Below are 19,789 nucleotides of genomic sequence, written 5' to 3'. Positions count from 1 at the left end.
AACTTTTGCATGCCACTATATATGACCTATTCTGCCAATCTGTGGCCAAATCTTCCAAGACAATTAACCCCTTCATGACTGCCCACTGTGTATATACATCCTATATGCACATGCACGTGTATATACACGTGCAGGCAGCGCTTTAAAGCTCCTACTCCTGCAATCTAGCAGCAGCAGGTCGGGTCCTGGCTGACAGACACAGCAGGGACCCTGAGTAGAAGACAGGAGCGGTTTATTAACACTTCTGCCTTCTCCTGTACCATCAGGAGAGCACTGAATAAGTGCATGTTGCAGGGAGCAAGAAGCAGCAGGGCCACGTGACCACCAAGGGTGTCTGGGGCAGAAGCAGAGCTGCAGAGTCTAAGGAGACCCTGATCAGCTCTGCCTATGTGTTATTCTCCCTCAGGGGGCTGTTTTCCCCTGTAACTGGGGCTCCTGTGGATGCCCCAGTTACAGTGGAAACAGTAAAAAAAAAAAAAAAAATTTTTTTAAAATATGAGTAAAAAAAATAATTAAAAAAATGCAGTCGCTAAAAAAAAACGTCACCATAGTCACCCCGTTCTTTCAAACCTATACATGTTATATATAAAAATGATCGTTACAATATACGGAACCCATTGCAATTATTAATTTTTGTCTCAGTTTTAATACTTAAGAAATAAAAAGCTATAATTAAAAAAATATATACTTTTTAATAATAATTTGCAGTTTTCTTCCAAATTAAACCTAAAAAAAATAAAAAAAAACTCAAATAAAACCATTCTAATAAAAAGTTCTAAGTGTCAAGTAAAAAATTGCAAAAATTTGGTAGTCAAACAAATAAAAAAGCTACGGTCACTAAACCACCACGTGCACAAAATCACAAAAAGTTGCCTGTACGTTCAGGCCTTTTTGGGCCCGGTCATGAAAGGGTTAAACAGTACATTTGGATGGAAAATATCACTGTATGGTAGGTGAATCAATGTGATTCAAAACATCTCCTTGTCACAAACTTACCTGTCTGGGCTTCAGTGGTGAGATCTCCAGCTTCAGCTCGACTGTAACAGGAGATATGCGCTGCTAAGCCACGCCCCCTGTGACATGACAGCATCCTTAGCAACCGGATGCAGCGCTCTTTATCCCCACAGCGGACGTGTGCTGGAGCAGACTAGCAGTGGGCTGATTGCTCAGCTGCTCTATTCCTGTGTTCTGACTAATGGAGTGCCGAGTCATGACCTTTCATTCAGGTTCTGATCCTGGGACTCGGTGCTCTATTTAAACCCCTTCCTGGCCATATACCTGTGTGCACTAGCTAGATTTCTGGTTCTTGGATCCATTTGAATTTGTTAGTGCTTTTTACCTCGGCTTGTCCGCCATACTGTGCAAAACATAATTGGAAGAGATGGCAATATTGTTCTAAGATGTATCAATTAACAAGATGGTGAATATTGAGAAATAACAGCCAATTAATTCAAATGGAGATCACAGTTCAATATATTCGGTGAGTTATAATAAAAACTTGCAAGTTATACTAGTTGCTTTGGTTCTCCTTATGGTATATCATAGCTGCATACTTTTACCCAATATTTTGTGCCCTATGCACCCTATTGTGATTTTCAGGCACAGCCACAATAGAATGACTAATCATGCACTAATATAAATCAAACAAATAAATCTAATAATCTTAAAAATGACATCATAATAAATTCTGTGATATCACTCAATTCTGCCATTAAATAGCAAAAGTATTTTTTTCAATCAGGATACTTTCACATGTTACTCATTCCATATATGAAAGCCAATGCATGGAAGGAATTCACTACCTGGATAATTTGAGTTTGAGTGTACTTAGGATGAACTGTTGTGTGGTATCATTTTATAAAGTGCCTAGAACATCCAGAACACTGAGCTAGTCCAAAACAGTGGGGAAAATATATAATCAACTCAAGTGCTACAGACAGCAAGGAAGAGAAAATTCAGATTGCAAAAGCAATTTCTAGGAAATAAACACGATATAGCAGTGTAATACAAAGTCTGAACAGCAAAGACCGAGAATGAATCATAGCCCTCAGTATGAATTGTGTTTTATAGTATCTGCTGTCGTACTGTCCTATTTCCAGCCTTACACAAAATGTATTACATGCCTTGAATCATATAATTCAGAAACAAATACAATAGAATATATGGGGGTATTTTATTGCACTTATATTTGTGTTCAGATATTTTCCACAGTTGTTATGGTTGCTAAAACATCTAAAATTGAATCAGCAATAAACAGTGGTCCACATTTATTAACCCCTAAATCCAACACAATATGCATGTACCGCATGTCATGGAATGCTTTGTCTAAAGCAGGGATGCCCAGCCGACGGCCCTCCAGCTGTTGTAAAACTACAACTCCCATGATGACCTTCTGAAGGATGATAGCTGTAGGCCATGGATGTCAAACTCATGGCCCTCCAGATGTTGCAAAACTACAACTCCCATCATTCCCTGATATCTGTAGTATGCCCAGGCATGATGGGAGTTGTAGTTTTGCAACAGCTGGAGGGACACGAGTTTGACATCTCTGCTGTAGGCTGTCAGGGAATGATGGGAGTTGTAGTTTTGCAACAGCTGGAGGGCCGCAGGTTGAGCATGCCTGGTCTAAAGCCTTTTATGTGTAGATGTACTGTACGTCATGGTATTTCTCTGGCACGGAAGCTGTACCTGTGGGATTAACTGTGCCAGCTCAATGGTAATTGGTAATGATCAATAGCGACCACATTGTCTAAAGTGTATGACAGAATGACACATCTTCTAAAGGGTATGAGGAAGGAGGTGCAAGTCCATTGGCATCTCACAAGACGTTAGTCATGAGTTGCTCCACCAGTAAGAAAAGTATACCAGTGGCACAACGCAAGCATGCAGGAGCCCATATTTAGAGCTAAGAAATATGGCTGTTGCTTACAGGTGGTACTCGCATATAATGCAGATAGATTCCAAACAATTTAGAGTTTTCAGAAACATTTCGTAAAACTCCCTCCAACCTATTCCATAACTGGTAAGAGCAACGGCAGGCACATTGGCGGTATAGCTACATTTCTAGTAGCTGACAGTTTTACTTGCCACAGTCATGAGGCACAATGGCAGCCGTGGACCTAAAGGCCTGTAGGCTTGTCATAAGTATCTGGCAGAAGGTCATCTCTGTATCATGAGGTATCATGAACTGTCTTCTGAGTTTCTATTAACAGGGACAGATCTTGCCTGACAACAGGGAGTGGACTGCAAATCAGGTGGAAGTAAGCCCCCAAGTGCCCATGACTTTACAGCTTTTTCAGGCGTTTGCAGGCATATTTTTAAAATTAAGTGATTTGTAAATTTGTTAATTACACCATTCTCTATTAAATTAAATTAAAATAAATTGTGCCGAAGTACAGTGACTCTTTAAAGGGAATTTGTGATCAGAAAATGAACAATTGTTTAAATCACGTTTTGACGTTTAACATATTTTTAAAGAATTTTTGATGATGTTATTTTTAATTTTATTTTCCATGTCAGTATCTTTATTTAAACAAAAACTATAAAATCCTGCAGTTTTCGCACTGCCCACTAAGCCTAATAATAGGTACCACTTCTTGGTCTATACAAATCCCTTTACTGCAGTTATATATTGTTTTAGTCCTGACTGTAATGATAAGGAGATATCACCTCACAATAGGTAATTGTCAGAGCATATCTATTATTTCCTTGTACTGTGACAGATCACAGCACATGCCTAGAAAACTCTTCCATGTAAGTCAATAGGGTCCTCTCCGGACCATTGTGTCTATGGGTCCTGGGGATGCCATAAAGTAATTTTTTAATGCTGTCTAAATGCTGTTAAGAACAGCTCAGGCAAGATGGCAGCCTCTATAATCATGTTAGGAAATAGAATTGAAAAAAACAGCAATCAGAAAATAAATAGAGATTAAATAAAAATGAGATGTGTTACTATCTGTTTTTTGGCAGATAAAATAGTAACACATTTCCTTTAAAGTACTCCTGGCACGCTGGGTTATCTGCCATTACTTTTGCTATCATTGTGATCAATGTTTATTCTGTTAAATACAGGAATCATAGAATAAACTGCTGTAAATGAATAGAGTTTTTTATAAGACATTAGGCAGCTCTGTATAAATTAAATTCATAGTACATGAAAATATATACCATATTTTTCGCTTTATAAGATGCACCCAATTATAAGACACACTGCAGGAAAATAAGAAAAACTATATTTTTCATCAGATCCTCAGATCAGACCCCTATAAATATCAGGCCATCAGATCAGACCCCCATAAATATTATGACATCAGATCAGGCCCCCATATCAGGACATCACATCTGACCCCCTTATCAGGATATCACATCAGCCCTTCATGTCAGAACCCCATCAAACCTTATATCATCCTATAGTAAGACCCCCATCAGACCTCAAATCAGCCTACATAGTGAGACCCCATCAGACCTTATATTAGTCTATAGTGAGACCCCCATCAGACCTCAGATCAGCCCACATAGTGAGACCCCCATCAGACCTTATATCAGCCTATATTTAGAACCCCATTAGACCTCATATTAGTCCACATAGTGAGACCCCCATCAGACCTTATATAAGCCCTTAGTGAGACCCCCATCATACCTCAGATCAGATTAAAATAAAAAACTTTATTACCTGTCCTGCGCCGTGGCTCCTCTCCACCTCCGGCAGAAATCCCGCTCCCGTTTTCCCAGCTGGCGCTGCTCTGTCACCTGACTGTGTGCAGCATCAGGTCATAGTGCGCGCACTGCTTCCTGATGCTGTACGCGGTCAGGACAGTGCAGTGCCGGCCAGGAAGACAGGGGAGGAATGACAGGGAAGGAATGAAGACCGGTAGGGTGAGTATTAAAACGCTTGCAGCGCTTCACTCCCTACTCCCCAAACCTAAAGCATACTAGTGAGCGCTTCCATAATGAAAGCACTCACTAGTATTCACCTTATAAGACGCACAGCCATTTCCCCCCACTTTTGGGAGGAAAAAGTGCATCTTATAAAGCAAAAAATATGGTACTTGCTATGACACCAATGTCAATGAAATAGACTCTTATGGGAAGCAATTTTTTGACTAATTCCTGATTAAACTTAGCCTGGCTAGACTAAATGAATGTGAGATATCACAAAGATGGTTCACGCATATATTTCCAAATTATTGAGCTTCTTGGCACAGTAGCTCATGAACAAAAAAATCACACTCTGCGTTGAAACCACAAGAGGTATCTGAATAAAACAATAGGGCTGTTTTCTGAAGAAGACCTTTTAATGTGAAATTTTCAAGAATGAATTGCTTAAGATTGCTTAGCAAGTGGATCTAAATCACTGTGCTGTCCTACAATGCTTGGCTTAGCACAAAATTGAAAATGTATATTACTTTTTCACAACACAGTACATAATGAGGTTTTATATGTCTCTAGCATTCCATAGACAGATTTATACCTTCTCATTAAACTCAACTTGAGAGCTTGACCTGCATTTCTGACATTAATGTTCATAAATCTTGCAATGTAATGTAGAGCATTCTTCCTGGTAAACAAGATATTGGGATTCAAAGCAGGAGCATCATATTTAATCTTAAGGCACTTCCATTTTAGTATTATTTTAATAGGAACATGCACCACAAATATTTCAGAGCCTTTAATACTTACCTTCCACTGTTTAAATGACTAATACCAATAGCCCTTAGTGGTAAAGAGGTCAGAGAAGGGTCATAACATGTTTAATGATATTCAGATATAATTATTGATATACTAACTAAACCGCTATTGTTATATGTTGTGCTTTACACAAGACACACCAAATAAGGTCTTACACTTTTTTATATTAAATATATAGTTCTATGGATCATTTAATTAAAAGCAATTTTTTTTAGGACTGTGTTTCTACAATAAAACACCTTTTCATCATTTTTTTTTTTTTTTGCTTTCATATAACCCTCTTGCTGCTGCTAATCTATGCTGCTGGGTAAAGGCTCTGTACAGAATCAATCTCCTTCTCCTTCTGGCAGCTGACAAAAGAGTCAGACAGACTCTGCTCAGCTATACTGAAGAGGCTCTGCTCCTTCCCAGATGAGAGAAATGTGATGCTCTGCAGTGAACATAGAATCAATATGCAGGGAACTGATTGTGGGGAGAGTAAATTAGAAAGCCTATCCACTAGCATTCAGCTCAGTAGGTGGACATACATGCTGTATACTTAGAACATCATGTTATACCATGGTAAATAAATATCATAACTTGCTGGACCATTTTTTATCAGCATGGCAATGGTAAATATTTTAAACCTTTATGATCTAAAAAGTAAATATGATATTTATGGTGCCATAATATGCTGCGCAAAGTAATGTATAGGGTTACACTGTACTGTACCTACATATGTCTTCACTAGAGATGAGCGAATCGAAGTTGACGGAAGTGGAATTCAATCCACATTTCAGGAAAAATTTGATTCGCACTGAAGCCGAATTTCCTCGCGCTTCATGGTAACGAATCAAATTTTTTCCTAAAATGGCTGCTGCACATGTGAGGACATGGAGCAAGGAACTCTGGGAAGGCAGGATCACACACAATGCCATGCATGCAGCCAATCAGCAGCCAGCTAGTCCTGTGATGTCACAGCCCTATAAATAGCCTCAGCCATCTTAGATTCTGCCATTTTCCAGCGTACTTAGTGCAGGGAGAGATGTCAGCAGGCGCTAGGGACAGTGCTAGGAAAGATTTAATTGTGCAAAAAAAAAGATTTACAAGTTCAGGGAAAGATTATTTAAGGTGTAGGGAAAGTATAGGGAGGAATCATTCCACAGCATTTATGTTGAACAGAGTTAAAATATATTTGTGATTCAGCAGTGCAGTTATCTGTTCTAAAGACCTTTTTGTAGTGTAATAGTGGCAAAATAAAAATATATTTGCCGTTCAGCGGTGCAGTTATATATTCTAAAGCCTTCTGTGGCGTGTATAAGTGGAAAAAATAAGGGTCTATTTGCTGTTCAGCGGTGCAGTTATATATTCTAAAGCCTTCTGTGGCGTGTATAAATGGAAAAAAATAAGGGCCTATTTGCTGTTCAGCGGTGCAGTTATATGTTCTAAAGCCCTTTTTGTCATGTATTAGTGCCAAAATAAAAAGCGATTTGCAGTTTAGCGGTGCAGTTAGATGTTCTAAAGCCCTTTTTGTTGTGTATTAGTGGCAAAATAAAAATATATTTGCCGTTCAGCGGTGCAATTATATGTTCTAAAGCCTTCTGTGGCGTGTATAAGTGGAAAAAATAAGGGTCTATTTGCCGTTCAGCAGTGCAGTTATATGTACTAAAGCCCTTTTTGTAGTGTATTAGTGGCAAAATAAAAATCTATTTGCCATTTCGTAGTTCAGTTATATGTTCTAAAGCCCATTTTGGCATGTATTATTGGCAAAATAAAAATCTATTTGCCGCTCAACAGTGCAGTTATATGTTCTAAAGACCTTTTTGTGTGTATTAGTGTGGGGAAAAAAAGGGCTTATTAGCCGTTGTGTGGTGAAGGGAGAAAATTATAGACTTTTTTGGGGTGTTTTAATTTTTATTGATTTATTTGATCTAACAGTATGTCAGACAGAGAAGTGGCAGAGGCCTAAATGTTTCTGGCGCAGACACAGGTCACAGCAGAGTAAGGGGGCGTGGCAGCATGAGTCGCAGCGAGAGGCCTGAGCTCCCGGTGTCATCTAGCAGTCGTGTCTTGACCAGCAACCCAGCGGTTCTTGAATACTTGACTCGGTCATCTCTGTTTTGGATCCACTCCTGTTTTTTTGGGCATTAGCAATACTGATGGATTACTGACCAAATGCTGACCGAGTGAAGGCGGATGCTCAACAGACAGGATCCGTTTTTTGGAGGTTTATTGTTCTGACGGATCTGAAGAACAGCAAAATAATCAGTGACGTCAACACAAACTTACTGCTGACATCCTCTCCACTCTGTTGGGGTCTCTACTTGTATAAGTGTTTAATAGAACAGGTTCTGTAGACATCTATGTGGAATCAACTGACAACGGTGTAAAAGGAGTGCTCTTATTCTTGGGGCTAACATCGACCTGTAAGGCTGAGTTGATACTTGAGTTATTTGGCCCCGTGACTGCCCAAATAAGTGAAGTGTGCAGTGATTCTAAGAGTGACGCCTGTCATCTGCGTGTCATACTGACTCACAGTATTATTTCACTACCACAGCAGACTCTCTATGCGTGTTACTGCAAGGCACAGTGTTCAAAACCACTATACAGGCTCTCTGCAGTCAGGAAATAGCCGCTTTTTAGCGCAATTTACCGCAAATAAATTCGGATCAAAGCAATTTTTTTTTTTTTCAGCGAACCAGCTGAATCAAATTTTTTAGATATTCGCTCATCTCTAGTCTTCGCCTTTACCTGACCTTTAGTCAGACACAGAGAGTGGGTAAAATGAACGTCAACCCTTATATTGACAACCCTTTGTGAAAATCAATGATGCATTGGATTGTTTCATTATCTTCAGAACTTTTAGAATTATATTAAGCCACAGGTTCTGGCTCATGTATTTTAACATTAATAGTTATTTGGAGGACAATTATCAAGACTGGCATTTAATACACCAACCTTGATCTAGTTCGTGCTAGAGTGAGATACACCAAATTTATTAAGAGGCGTAGGGATCTTAGAAAATTATGACTTATGAGTTGTTGTAGATTTGAATTATTATTTAAAGGCAGTCTCTGATCTAAATTATAGTAAAATTGCCAGGCTTTGGGAGGCCACGCTCCCTTTTACCAACTAAACCACACCCACAACTTGGTCACATTTAATTGCTGAACCTGATACTGCACATCTTTTTTTATTCTTTATTTTTATAAAATAATAGTACAAGCAATATGTATATATATATATATATATATATATATATATATATATGTGTGTGTGTTTAGAAGCCTCTTTTCCCCCACCCCATGCACTGGTCACCAACCCTCGAGAGACCAGACAAACTCAAGTCTGTCTAGCTCACTAAGAACTTTAATTACATGCTGGTCATAGAAGCCTATAGTCTATGGAGAGGGGAAGGGGAGAAAGCTGCTACAGAGTGAAAGAGAGGCAGAGACACACAATCAGACATGGCTGCAGTTTCAAGTACAGTAAGTTTCTATCTTACCCCTGTGTTGGATTTGCAGTTTCAAGTACAGTAAGTTTCTATCTCACCCCTGTGTTGTATTCACAGCTACACTGCTCATTACTGCTGTCTAATGTCCTCCATCTGCTGCTGCTCATATGAGTGTAATACAGAGAGATAGGATGTCATCATAGTATCTATTCTCCACCAGCTCATGGTAAAATAGAGAGAGAGAGAGCCTTCGGAGGGGAAATTATAGTAAATGCAGTATGCAAGTCATATAGACCAGATATAGTGTAATTCTTCATGTGTATACACATGACAGCTTATTCTGAGTATTCACTTGAAATGACAGGTATGCATTAAACTTAATATAGATATAGCTGGGACACACCTTTAAAATACAAGAAAGGGCACATGATATTTATACATTTAAATACCTTATTTTCTGTATAGCATATCATAATTACAATATAAAAATGTAATAAGTAATATATGACTACTTTTGTCTTCAGCACCAGCGTGCTCACCAGGACCCAGTAGCTCTAAAATTCAGCTTTTATGAGGTCATTACAGCTGGCAGCAAATCTTCTTCAGACCTACAATCACTCCAAAAGAAGTGCCTGATGCCTGGATGGTATTCTACACACATAGAACGGTGGCTGCAGCACTTCACTCCTGCTCAGGTAATACATGTTATAATATAATTATCTGCATTGATACTGTCAATAATTCTCAATGGAAAATACATTGCAAAAGTTTAATTGACTGAGGTTCATGGGTTAGGTTCAGGTGTCAACAAAAACAGCAATGATTTGGAAAGGAAAATACCTTTTGAAACCTCTCCTTTGGAAAGCTGACCTTCTTTGGACCTGTTTCCATTTTTAAATAAAACAGAGGAAATAAACAGATCCCAATTAGGAAAATATCTACATAGCACAAGTCTGACTTGAGACTGTGCATGTTCCTTACAGTGACATTTACAATAATTATTAATTAATAGATTAAAACAACCCTCAGTAAATTAAACTACATATATATATATATATATATATATATATATATATATATAGTTCACGTTTTACACACATGTTAACACATGCCCTGAGAACAGTCACTTGGTCACTTGATTAATTATTTTCAGAGCAGCAAATACAAATACCTAAGAAAGCATTGTTTCCTCAATGAGAGGGATGGACAAAATACCTTACTTGGGATCTTTTGGGCCATTGAGTAGTGAACATGGCTCCTAATTCAATGATGGTGAGGAATCAGGTGGACACAATAAAAACTTGGAACAGTGGTTTTCACGGTGGACAACAAGTTTGGCGATTACACAAGTCTCACAAGAGGTAACAGGCTTATTGGTTAAAAAAGAGTCTATTTAAAGGCAACAGGCTTGATGGTTTAAAACTCTCTGATGATAATAACGGACTTACCTTTCTCCTTTGGCATTGTACCCAACACTGCCCAGGTTTTCCTCTCACTTACAGGTGCTAGGGCTAAGAAGTACTATTGTCAGCTGCCCCGGCTCAGTGTTCCCTTCTGCTTTGGGTGTCATTGTTCTGTCCTCTAACTAGGTCCCTAGCGCAGTGTGCCAGTTTGCAACAATCACTCCCCTCTACTTGCTAGCTAACCACCATGCAGCATGGCTAGTCCTCTCTGTAGGAGTGGCGATAGCATTCTCTATATACTGAACAGTTTATCAACCACATGAGCATGCTATACCGTGAGGGGCATGTGCTTGTTGTTACTCCCTATGCTGACGTCATACAGTCTATTTTATGTCAATTACAGTTGCATATACACAGTGTGCTGACAGGAGCTTTAGAAGTCCAGGACAGTACTCTGCACTCTGTACACCAGGGCACTGTTACTGTTACCTTTCCTAGCCAGGTTGTATAACCGCTTAGATGTCATGGCCAATAGCGTCCATGGCATCTAAGTGGTTAGACAGAGGGGAGCTTCCTCTGTCACTTTATTGTCCCAGTAATGAGATTGTAAGGTTCTTATTGTTGTGATGGCAACTGGGCACCTAACAATGGCCCTAGGTCTGCCATGTAAATATGCACAGGGTCTAACAGGCTGCCTGTCAGTATAATGCTGACATACATAATAAACTGCGATGCAGAACTACTGTAGTGTAATTAATGAGCAAACAAAGTAACTGCAGTTCATGTCCACAAGTTGGACTAAAATAAGAATTAAAAAAGAAATAAATAAAAAGTTACATATTAAAAAGAAAAAAAAAAGTATTCAATTAAAAGTTTAAATAGTATACATAATTGAAATTGCTGTGATTAGGGATGAGCGAATCCACTTCGGATGACAGTATTAGAATGTATTGTCTCAGATGAGCCAAAGTTATTACTTTGCTTAGTCTCGCGAGACTTTTCATAATAACTTAATTAATTACTTTCTACTGTAAAAAAACATTTCCCGAACTCAGGTTCGGTTCCAAGTTGTAACTTCCAAGTCAGTTCCAAGTAATAACTTCGGCTCATCGGAGCCAATACATTCTAATACTGTACAGAGCGCTCGCTCCGAAGTCGATTTGCTCATCCCTAGCTGTGACTGAAGAACAGTTAGTGTTATCCTATTATTTTAGGCTGAATGACCAGTGTGAAAATGTTTGGAATTAGCTTTAAATATAAACAATTACATGGATAATTAAAAAAACACCAAAAATATGATTTAAAAGGCCATTCCCTTATCATATTTTCCTTTTAACAAAGTCCTGATCCTGCTCCAAGGTCCTACAACTCGTCCTGCAAAAAAAGACAAAAAAATCCAAGGAGGCACATTTCTTAAGACTGGTGTTTTAGACGCCGGTCTTAATAAAGCCCTAAACTGGCGGTGGGTCAGCCAAAGTTATGAAGAGGAGCTGGTCTCTCCATAACATTGGCACTTCCGAACTATCACAGGTTAGTTGTGCTGCTATCTGATCCTGAAATATGCCTAATTTAGGCATATTTCAGTATAGTAAATGACCCCCAAGGTCTCACATAGCTCTATTGACCTAAAAATAAAAGTAATATAAGGCAAAATAATAAAAAATATTTGTATCCTCAAGGCCAAAAATAACCTTGAAGAGTTCACAGACTAAATGCTCTACACATACTTACTGTGGCTAACCTGTTTTAGAGCTACCAGCAGAAGTCTGTCATGCCATGGTCGACAATGTCAGATTTTTCACAACTTTTTTCTCTTTTGAGAAATATTGAGGTTGTGCCGTCATTTTTCCACAACTCGCATGCAATAGCATGGAGCTGTAGCCTTAGGCTACATGCACGCGACCGTTGTATGTTTTGCGGTCCGCAAATTGCGGATCCGCAAAACACGGAAGTCGCCCGTGTGCCTTCCACAATTTGCGGAACGGACCAGGCGGCCCATTGTAGAAATGCCTATTCTTTTCTGCAAAACGGACAAGAATAGGATACCAAAACAACGGTCGTGTGCATGAGGCCTTGTGCATCTAAATGCAAAGGGAATTAAGCATAACTTTCTGTGCATGGTTAAGAGTCACATTTTGTGATTTTCACTCTGATTCATTCTACCTACACTTTTCACTATCAAAAATATAGCTGTAAACTGTTAATTATTAGTATAAATATTTTATTAAGCTACATTTCCTGTGATTCTGTCATTTTACAGAAATATACTGAACTTTTTCTAACAATATTCTATTTTTTTTGGTGTGATTATTACTGTATATCTGCATTGCGCTAAAAAAAAAACATGCTGTGTGTCATCTTAATTAAAAGGGTTATAGCATATGACAGAATGGATTACTGTGGAGCATTCTATATTTTCTTAAGCTGTTGTCACTCCAGCCTATCACAATATATGGATCGTGCCGTAAATATGAAAAGCTCAAATAAGCATGGTGTCTTCCATTGCTGAGAAATTTATAGATATTTCAAAATAATAAGACAAAAAAGCATAAAAATATCTAGTACTTGTCAGATGAATGTCAGAAACAACACTGAGAGGCAATACATCATCTTCATTGTTAGACACTTCTGGGGACAGATGGTAAAGTCAACAAGACAGCTCTATCCTGTGATGGCATATCTGTTTAATCACTTAGGTGATACTTTCATGCGAATCACACCATGCTGCTGTCACCTCCAAAAATGGGGAAAAAAATACAAAAAAAATTGCTAATCATTGTTTGTGTATATCTGTAAACTACAGACTTGACTGTTTGGTATGTACATAACCTAGTTTTGTTTGCTCTGTTCATGTATAACAACTATCTCCATACATTTCATAATGTTTAGTGGAAAGATAGATAGATTGCACTTCTTGGGCAACCTGTCATACAGATCTACAGTCAGTGATTGCTATTCTATAAGAAAAAGGTATTTGGGAGATTGCAAAAATCTTCAACATCTAGCAATTCATGTATGAAAAATAAAATGATTTCCTGAGTTATAAGCGACTGATAAGAAAAAAAAATTTGAATTAAGGCTACTTTCACACTGGCGTTTTAGCTTTCAGTTTGTGAGATCCGTTCAGGGCTCTCACAAGCGGTCCAAAACGGATCAGTTCTGCCCTAATGCATTCTGAATGGAAAAGGATCCGCTCAGAATGCATCAGTTTGGCTCCATTGCGCCTCCATTCCATGACTTTCAATGGTGTTCAAGACGGATCCGTCTTGGCTATGTTAAAGATAATACAAACTGATCAGTTCCGAATGGATGCAGATGGTTGCATTATCTGAACAGATGCGTCTGTGCAGATCCATGATGGATCCGCACCAAACGCGAGTGTAAAAGTAGCCTAACATTGTCACAATTACTAATTATTATAATTGGTTATTAATCTGATTAAACTGTAAAATTAAACATTATTTTGGTGTATAAAACTTATGCTCAAAGGGGTTAATATTACAGAGCCTGATCCTGAGGATGACATGCAGAGATATAACTTGGATCTTCAGTCACCCGAAGTGTCTTCTTTATGTGGTTGAGAGGCCTTTGGGCTGCCAAGTGTGACTGCTACTTCTGCATCTCCTATAGTTATACCCATGGTGCTGTGGATCTCATTAATAGGTGTCCCTGTTTAGCTGCCCTACTTCTTATGGATTGACATACATTTTTACCACTACCACTTTATTCTAGCAGCCTAAAATTAGTATCTCCCCATTGTCCTAAAAAGATTGAATCAGAATTCCTAGGCTTGCAGGATTCTCCTGGCCTGGGAAGGCACAACATGGTAGTATGAACTAGCTAGCTCTAGGAGGAGGCCACCATTTTATAGGGGTTGTCTCATCTCAGACAATGGGACCTTTTTCTAGGGTGCAAAAGTGAATGGGAGCAGTGGCCAGTCATGCACTGAGTCCTCCAGCCACCACTTTGCGGGGCTCCATTTAGAAGATAGGTGCGGATCCCAGTGGTGTGACTCGCACCTATAAGACAATGAGGACATATCCAAAAGATATGCCCCTATTGTCTAAGATGAGACAACACACAAGGTTGCTCAAGGTACTTTCCTGCTTTTTTTTTTAATCCATTGCAATAGCAAAATATTTTGCACTGCAGATGTTTATACAGTCATGTGAAAAAATTAGGACACCCTTTGAAAGCATGTGGTTTTTTGTAACATTTTTAATAAAAGGTTATTTCATCTCCGTTTCAACAATACAGAGAGATTAAAGTAATCCAACTAAACAAAGAAAACTGAAGAAAAGTCTTTTCAAGATCTTCTGTAAATGTCATTCTACAAAAATGCCTATTCTAACTGAGGAAAAAGATAGGACACCCTCACATGTATTCCCTCTTAAATTGGCTCAGATCTCACACAGGTATATCACACCAGGTGCACATAATTAGTAGATCGTTACTCTGCATGTTGAATGAGGCTTGCCCTATTTAAACCTCAGACATTTAGTTTGGTGTGCTCCTGACTGTTGAAGTGAGAGTGAGCACCATGGTGAGAGCAAAAGAGCTGTCAGAGGACTTCAGAAAAAAGATTGTAGCAGCCTATGAGTCTGGGAAGGGATTTAAAAAGATCTCAAAAGATTTTGAAATCAGCCATTCCACTGTCCGGAAGATAGTCTACAAGTGGAGGGCTTTCAAAACAACTGCCAACATGCCCAGGACTGGTCGCCCCAGCAAGTTCACCCCAAGAGCAGACCGCAAGATGCTAAAAGAGGTCTCCAAAAACCCTAAAGTGTCATCTCGAGAACTACAGCAGGCTCTGGCTACTGTTGATGTAGAAGTACATGCCTCTACAATCAGAAAGAGACTGTACAAGTTTAACTTGCATGGGAGGTGTGCAAGGAGGAAACCTTTGCTTTCCAAGAGAAACATTGAGGCCAGACTGACATTTGCCAGAGATAAAGTTGACAAAGACCAGGACTTCTGGAATAATGTTCTTTGGACAGATGAGTCCAAAATTGAATTATTTGGACACAACAGCAGAGGACATGTTTGGCGTAAACCAAACACAGCATTCCAAGAAAAGAACCTCATACCAACTGTGAAGCATGGAGGTGGAAGTGTCATGGTTTGGGGCTGCTTTGCTGCAGCAGGACCTGGTCAGCTCACCATCATAGAATCCACGATGAATTCTACTGTGTATCAGAAGGTGCTTGAAGAACATGTGAGACCATCAGTTAGAAAATTAAAGCTGAAGCGGAACTGGACCATGCAACATGACAATGACCCAAAACATACTAGTAAATCAACCAAAGATTGGCTGAAAAAGAAGAAATGGAGAGTCCTGGAATGGCCAAGTCAAAGTCCAGATTTGAATCCCATTGAGATGCTGTGGGGTGACTTGAAAAGGGCTGTACGTGCAAGAAACCCCTCAAACATCTCACAGCTGAAAAAGTTCTGCATTGAGGAGTGGGGTAAAATTTCCTCAGACCGATGTCGAAGACTGGTAGATGGCTACAAGAACCGTCTCACTGCAGTTATTTCAGCCAAAGGAGGTAACACTCGCTATTAGGGGCAAGGGTGTCCTATCTTTTTCCTCAGTTAGAATAGGCATTTTTGTAGAATGACATTTACAGAAGATCTTGAAAAGACTTTTCTTCAGTTTTCTTTGTTTAGTCGGATTACTTTAATCTCTCTGTATTGTTGAAACGGAGATGAAATAACCTTTTATTAAAAATGTTACAAAAAACCACATGCTTTCAAAGGGTGTCCTAATTTTTTCACATGACTGTATAGAAATAGGAAGTTTCGAAACCCATTTGTACCATTATGTAGTGCCAACATATTCTAAAGTTCTGTACAGAAAATACATTGGAGGACATAAAATATCTAGGGATGAGCAAATTTCGCAAAAATTTTATTCGGTTGGCTCGTTGAATTTCCGAAAAGATTTGATTTGATCCGAAATTATTTGTGGTGAATCGTGTTATTTCCTGGCTGCAGAGAGCTTTTATAGTGGTGTAGAACACTGTGCCTTGCAGTAACACGCATAGGGAGTCTGCTGTGGTACTGTGAGTCAGTATGACACGTATATGACAAGCTTCACTCTTAGAATCACTGCACACTTCACTTATTTGGGCAGTTACGGGGCCAAAACTGACCAAATAACTGAAGTGTTAACTCTGCCTTACAGGGCGATGTGAGCATCAAGAAGAAGCGCACTCCTTTTATACCGTCGTCACCTGATTCCACATAGATGTCTATAACAGAACCTGTTCTAATAAACACAGCCCCCCTGACAAAATGGAGAGGGTGTATGTAGAAAAAATGGCACCGGCAGCATCTCACATCTTCCAAACTTTTATTGCGACCCCCCAGACAAGTAAAAACAGCAACGTTTCGGCTGAATCCCAGCCTTTGTCAGGCTTGACAAAGGCTGGGATTCAGCCGAAATGTTGCTGTTTTTACTTGTCTGGGGGTCGCAATAAAAGTTTGGAAGATGTGAGATGCTGCCGGTGCCATTTTTTCTACATTTACTTCATGGCCTGTTGAATCAAGGGTTAACAGTGAGGCTGTTGCATCCCTTCACACATCGACGAAGGATCGCATAGTGCTGCTTCTATTTACAATTTGTGCAAAATGGAGAGGGTGTCAGCAGTAAGTTTGTGTTGGCGTCACTGATTATTTTGCCCATCCTCTGAACCGTCAGAACAATAACCCCCAAAAAAGGATCCTGTCTGTTGAGAATCCACCTTCACTTAGTCAGCATTTTGTCAGTTATCCATCAGTATTGCTTAAGCCAAATAAAAAAACAGGAGTAGATCCAAAACAGAGATGACACATAAATATATTATTCTGTGTTTTGTACCCACTCCTGCTTTTGGCTACCAAATCATAAGCCAATTCTGATGGGACGATACAGGCCTTACAGCTGCTACATACACAGGATCCATTGTATGTCTCATTTTTCCTTCCTTCTGACAGATCAGAAGAAGGGTCAAATAAATGATAATGTCAACCAGGCCAAAAAGGCAAAATAGTGGCCCAGTAATTAAGTGGTGAGGTGGCAGCAGCATGAGGAGGCCACAGAGTGGTGAAGTGGCAGCAGCATGAGGAGACCAGAGACATAGTGTTGAGGTGGCAGCAGCATGAGGAGACCACGGTGTAGTGAAGTGGCAGCAGCATAAGGAGACTACAGAGTGGCCAAGTGACATAGTGGTGATGTGGCAGGAGCATGAGGAGACCACAGAGTGGTGATGTGGCAGCCGCATGAGGAGACCACAGAGTGGCCCAGTGACATAGTGGTGAGCTGGTAGCAGCATGAGAAGACCACAGAGTGGCCCAGTGACATAGTTAAGATGTGGCAGCAGCATATGGAGACCACAGAGTTGTGATGTGGCAGCAACAAAAGGAGACCACAGAGTGGTGATACGGCAGCAGCATGAGGAGACCACAGAGTAGCCCAGAGACATAGTGTTGAGGTGGCAGCAACATGAGGAGACCATAGAGTGGCTCAGTGACATAGTGTTAAGGTGGCAGCAGAATGAGTAGATCACAGAGTAGTAATGTGGCAACAGCATGAGGAGACATAGTGTTGAGGTGGCAGCAGCATGAGGAGACCAGACAGTGGCTCAGAGACAGAGTGGTGAGGTGACAGCAGCATGAGTAGACCACAGAGCGGCCCAGTGACATAGTGGGTAGGTGGGGGGCAATACCAGATTCATTTTGACAAAGGTCAGTCTCTCCACATTTTGGGTGGACAGGTGAGTTCTTCTTGGGGTAACTATGGCCCCTGCTGCACTAATCACCCGCTCTGATGCCACACTACTGGCCGGGCAGGACAGCTTTTCCAGGGCAAACTCGGCTAGTTGTGGTCACAAATCCAGTTTGGCTGCCCAGTAGTCCAGCGGATCTTCAATGTGGCATGGCAGGGTGTTGTCCAAGTATTCCACCACCTGCTGGTTCAGGTCCTGCTACTGCTGGTGAGTAGTTTCTTCATTTTGCAGTTGAAAGCTACTAATCAGCGACTGTAGACTCAAGTTGCTGCTGATGGAGCTGGAACTAATCCTACCCCCCCATCCCTCCCCAGCAGCCATGGCAGAGGAAAGTGAGCGCAGAGGGCCCCCCGGTCAGACCTGCGAGAGGATGAACAATGGCACAGATAGGCAGCGGCCAACTGACTACATGGGATGGTACGAGTGGCTGAAGTGCATGCAAAGTTTCTTGACCATTTTTAGGATGTCTTGCAGATTGAACACGTGTGCCATGCAGGGCTCATAGGTCAGCCCTCCTTGATGCTTTGCCGACTCCATGTTCTTCCCATTGTTGGTCACCATGGTTCCGATTTTGAGTTTTCAAGGAGAAAGCCAGTATTCGATTTCTTGATGAAGGACACTGAGCAATTCCTCCCCTGTGTGACTCCATTCGCCCAGGCAAACGATGTGCCCTGCACATGTGGTATGCTGGAGGGGCACTGTGAATTGTCCCTGCAGTGGAGGCTGAGGACACGGTGAAGGAGGAGGCACAGGCGGACATTGTCGCAGGACCAAAGACATAAGAAAGTGGAGGCAGAAGCGGCGTCACCTGGCCAAGTTGCTGGTGTTGCTGTGCAGAAACCAAATTCACCCAGTCAGCCATAAAGGACATGTATTGTAACTGCACCACTGAACTGGAAATAATATATATTTTTGTGCCACTAGTACACGCCAAAAATTGCTTTAAAACAAATAACTGCACCGCTGAAAGAGAAATAATATATATTTTTGTGCCACTAATACATGCCAAAAAGGGCTGTAATTTTCTCACTTCACCGCACAATGGCTAATAAGCCCTTTTTCCCACTAATACAAGCCAAAACATGCTTCAGAACATATAACTAAACCGCACAAGGGCAAATAAGAGGTAGAAATATCTCCTTGTAATAAACCCTGTTAATGGCTGTGTCAAACAGCACTTGCACCCCAATAACAAGAACGGTTTGCTGGAATTACAGAGCTGTATAATGGCAATTTGGATCCGCAGTCAGTGCAGCAAGATGTAATAGGATTGTTCCTTTTAACCAGGCTGTAAACTCCTAATGAACCCTGTTCTGCTTCAATACTGTGGAATGATTCCTCCCTATCCTTTCCCTGAACTTCTATACAGCAAAATAAAAGTTTTAAAGTCTTTTCTACCACGTTCCCTAGCGCCTGCTGACGTCTCTCCCTGCACTAAGTACACTGGAAAATTGCTGAATCCAAGATGGATGAGGCTATTTTTAGGGCTGTGACATCAC

General features: G+C 40.3%; 1 protein-coding gene across 1 annotated transcript in view; it reads left to right on the top strand.

Moving 5' to 3' along the window:
- The window catches only part of LOC122945932 (bifunctional heparan sulfate N-deacetylase/N-sulfotransferase 3-like), a 550,006-nt gene that overhangs the window by 495,464 nt on the left and 34,753 nt on the right, over window positions 1-19,789 (top strand). Inside the window, exon 10 of the mRNA XM_044305192.1 lies at window positions 9,646-9,816. Coding sequence (XP_044161127.1) covers window positions 9,646-9,816 — 171 coding nt within the window. The remainder of the gene's footprint in view (window positions 1-9,645; window positions 9,817-19,789) is intronic.

This window comes from Bufo gargarizans, chromosome 1, assembly GCF_014858855.1.
Source record: "Bufo gargarizans isolate SCDJY-AF-19 chromosome 1, ASM1485885v1, whole genome shotgun sequence".
NCBI classification, from domain to species: domain Eukaryota; kingdom Metazoa; phylum Chordata; class Amphibia; order Anura; family Bufonidae; genus Bufo; species Bufo gargarizans.
This window is presented reverse-complemented; position numbering and strand designations above follow the sequence as displayed.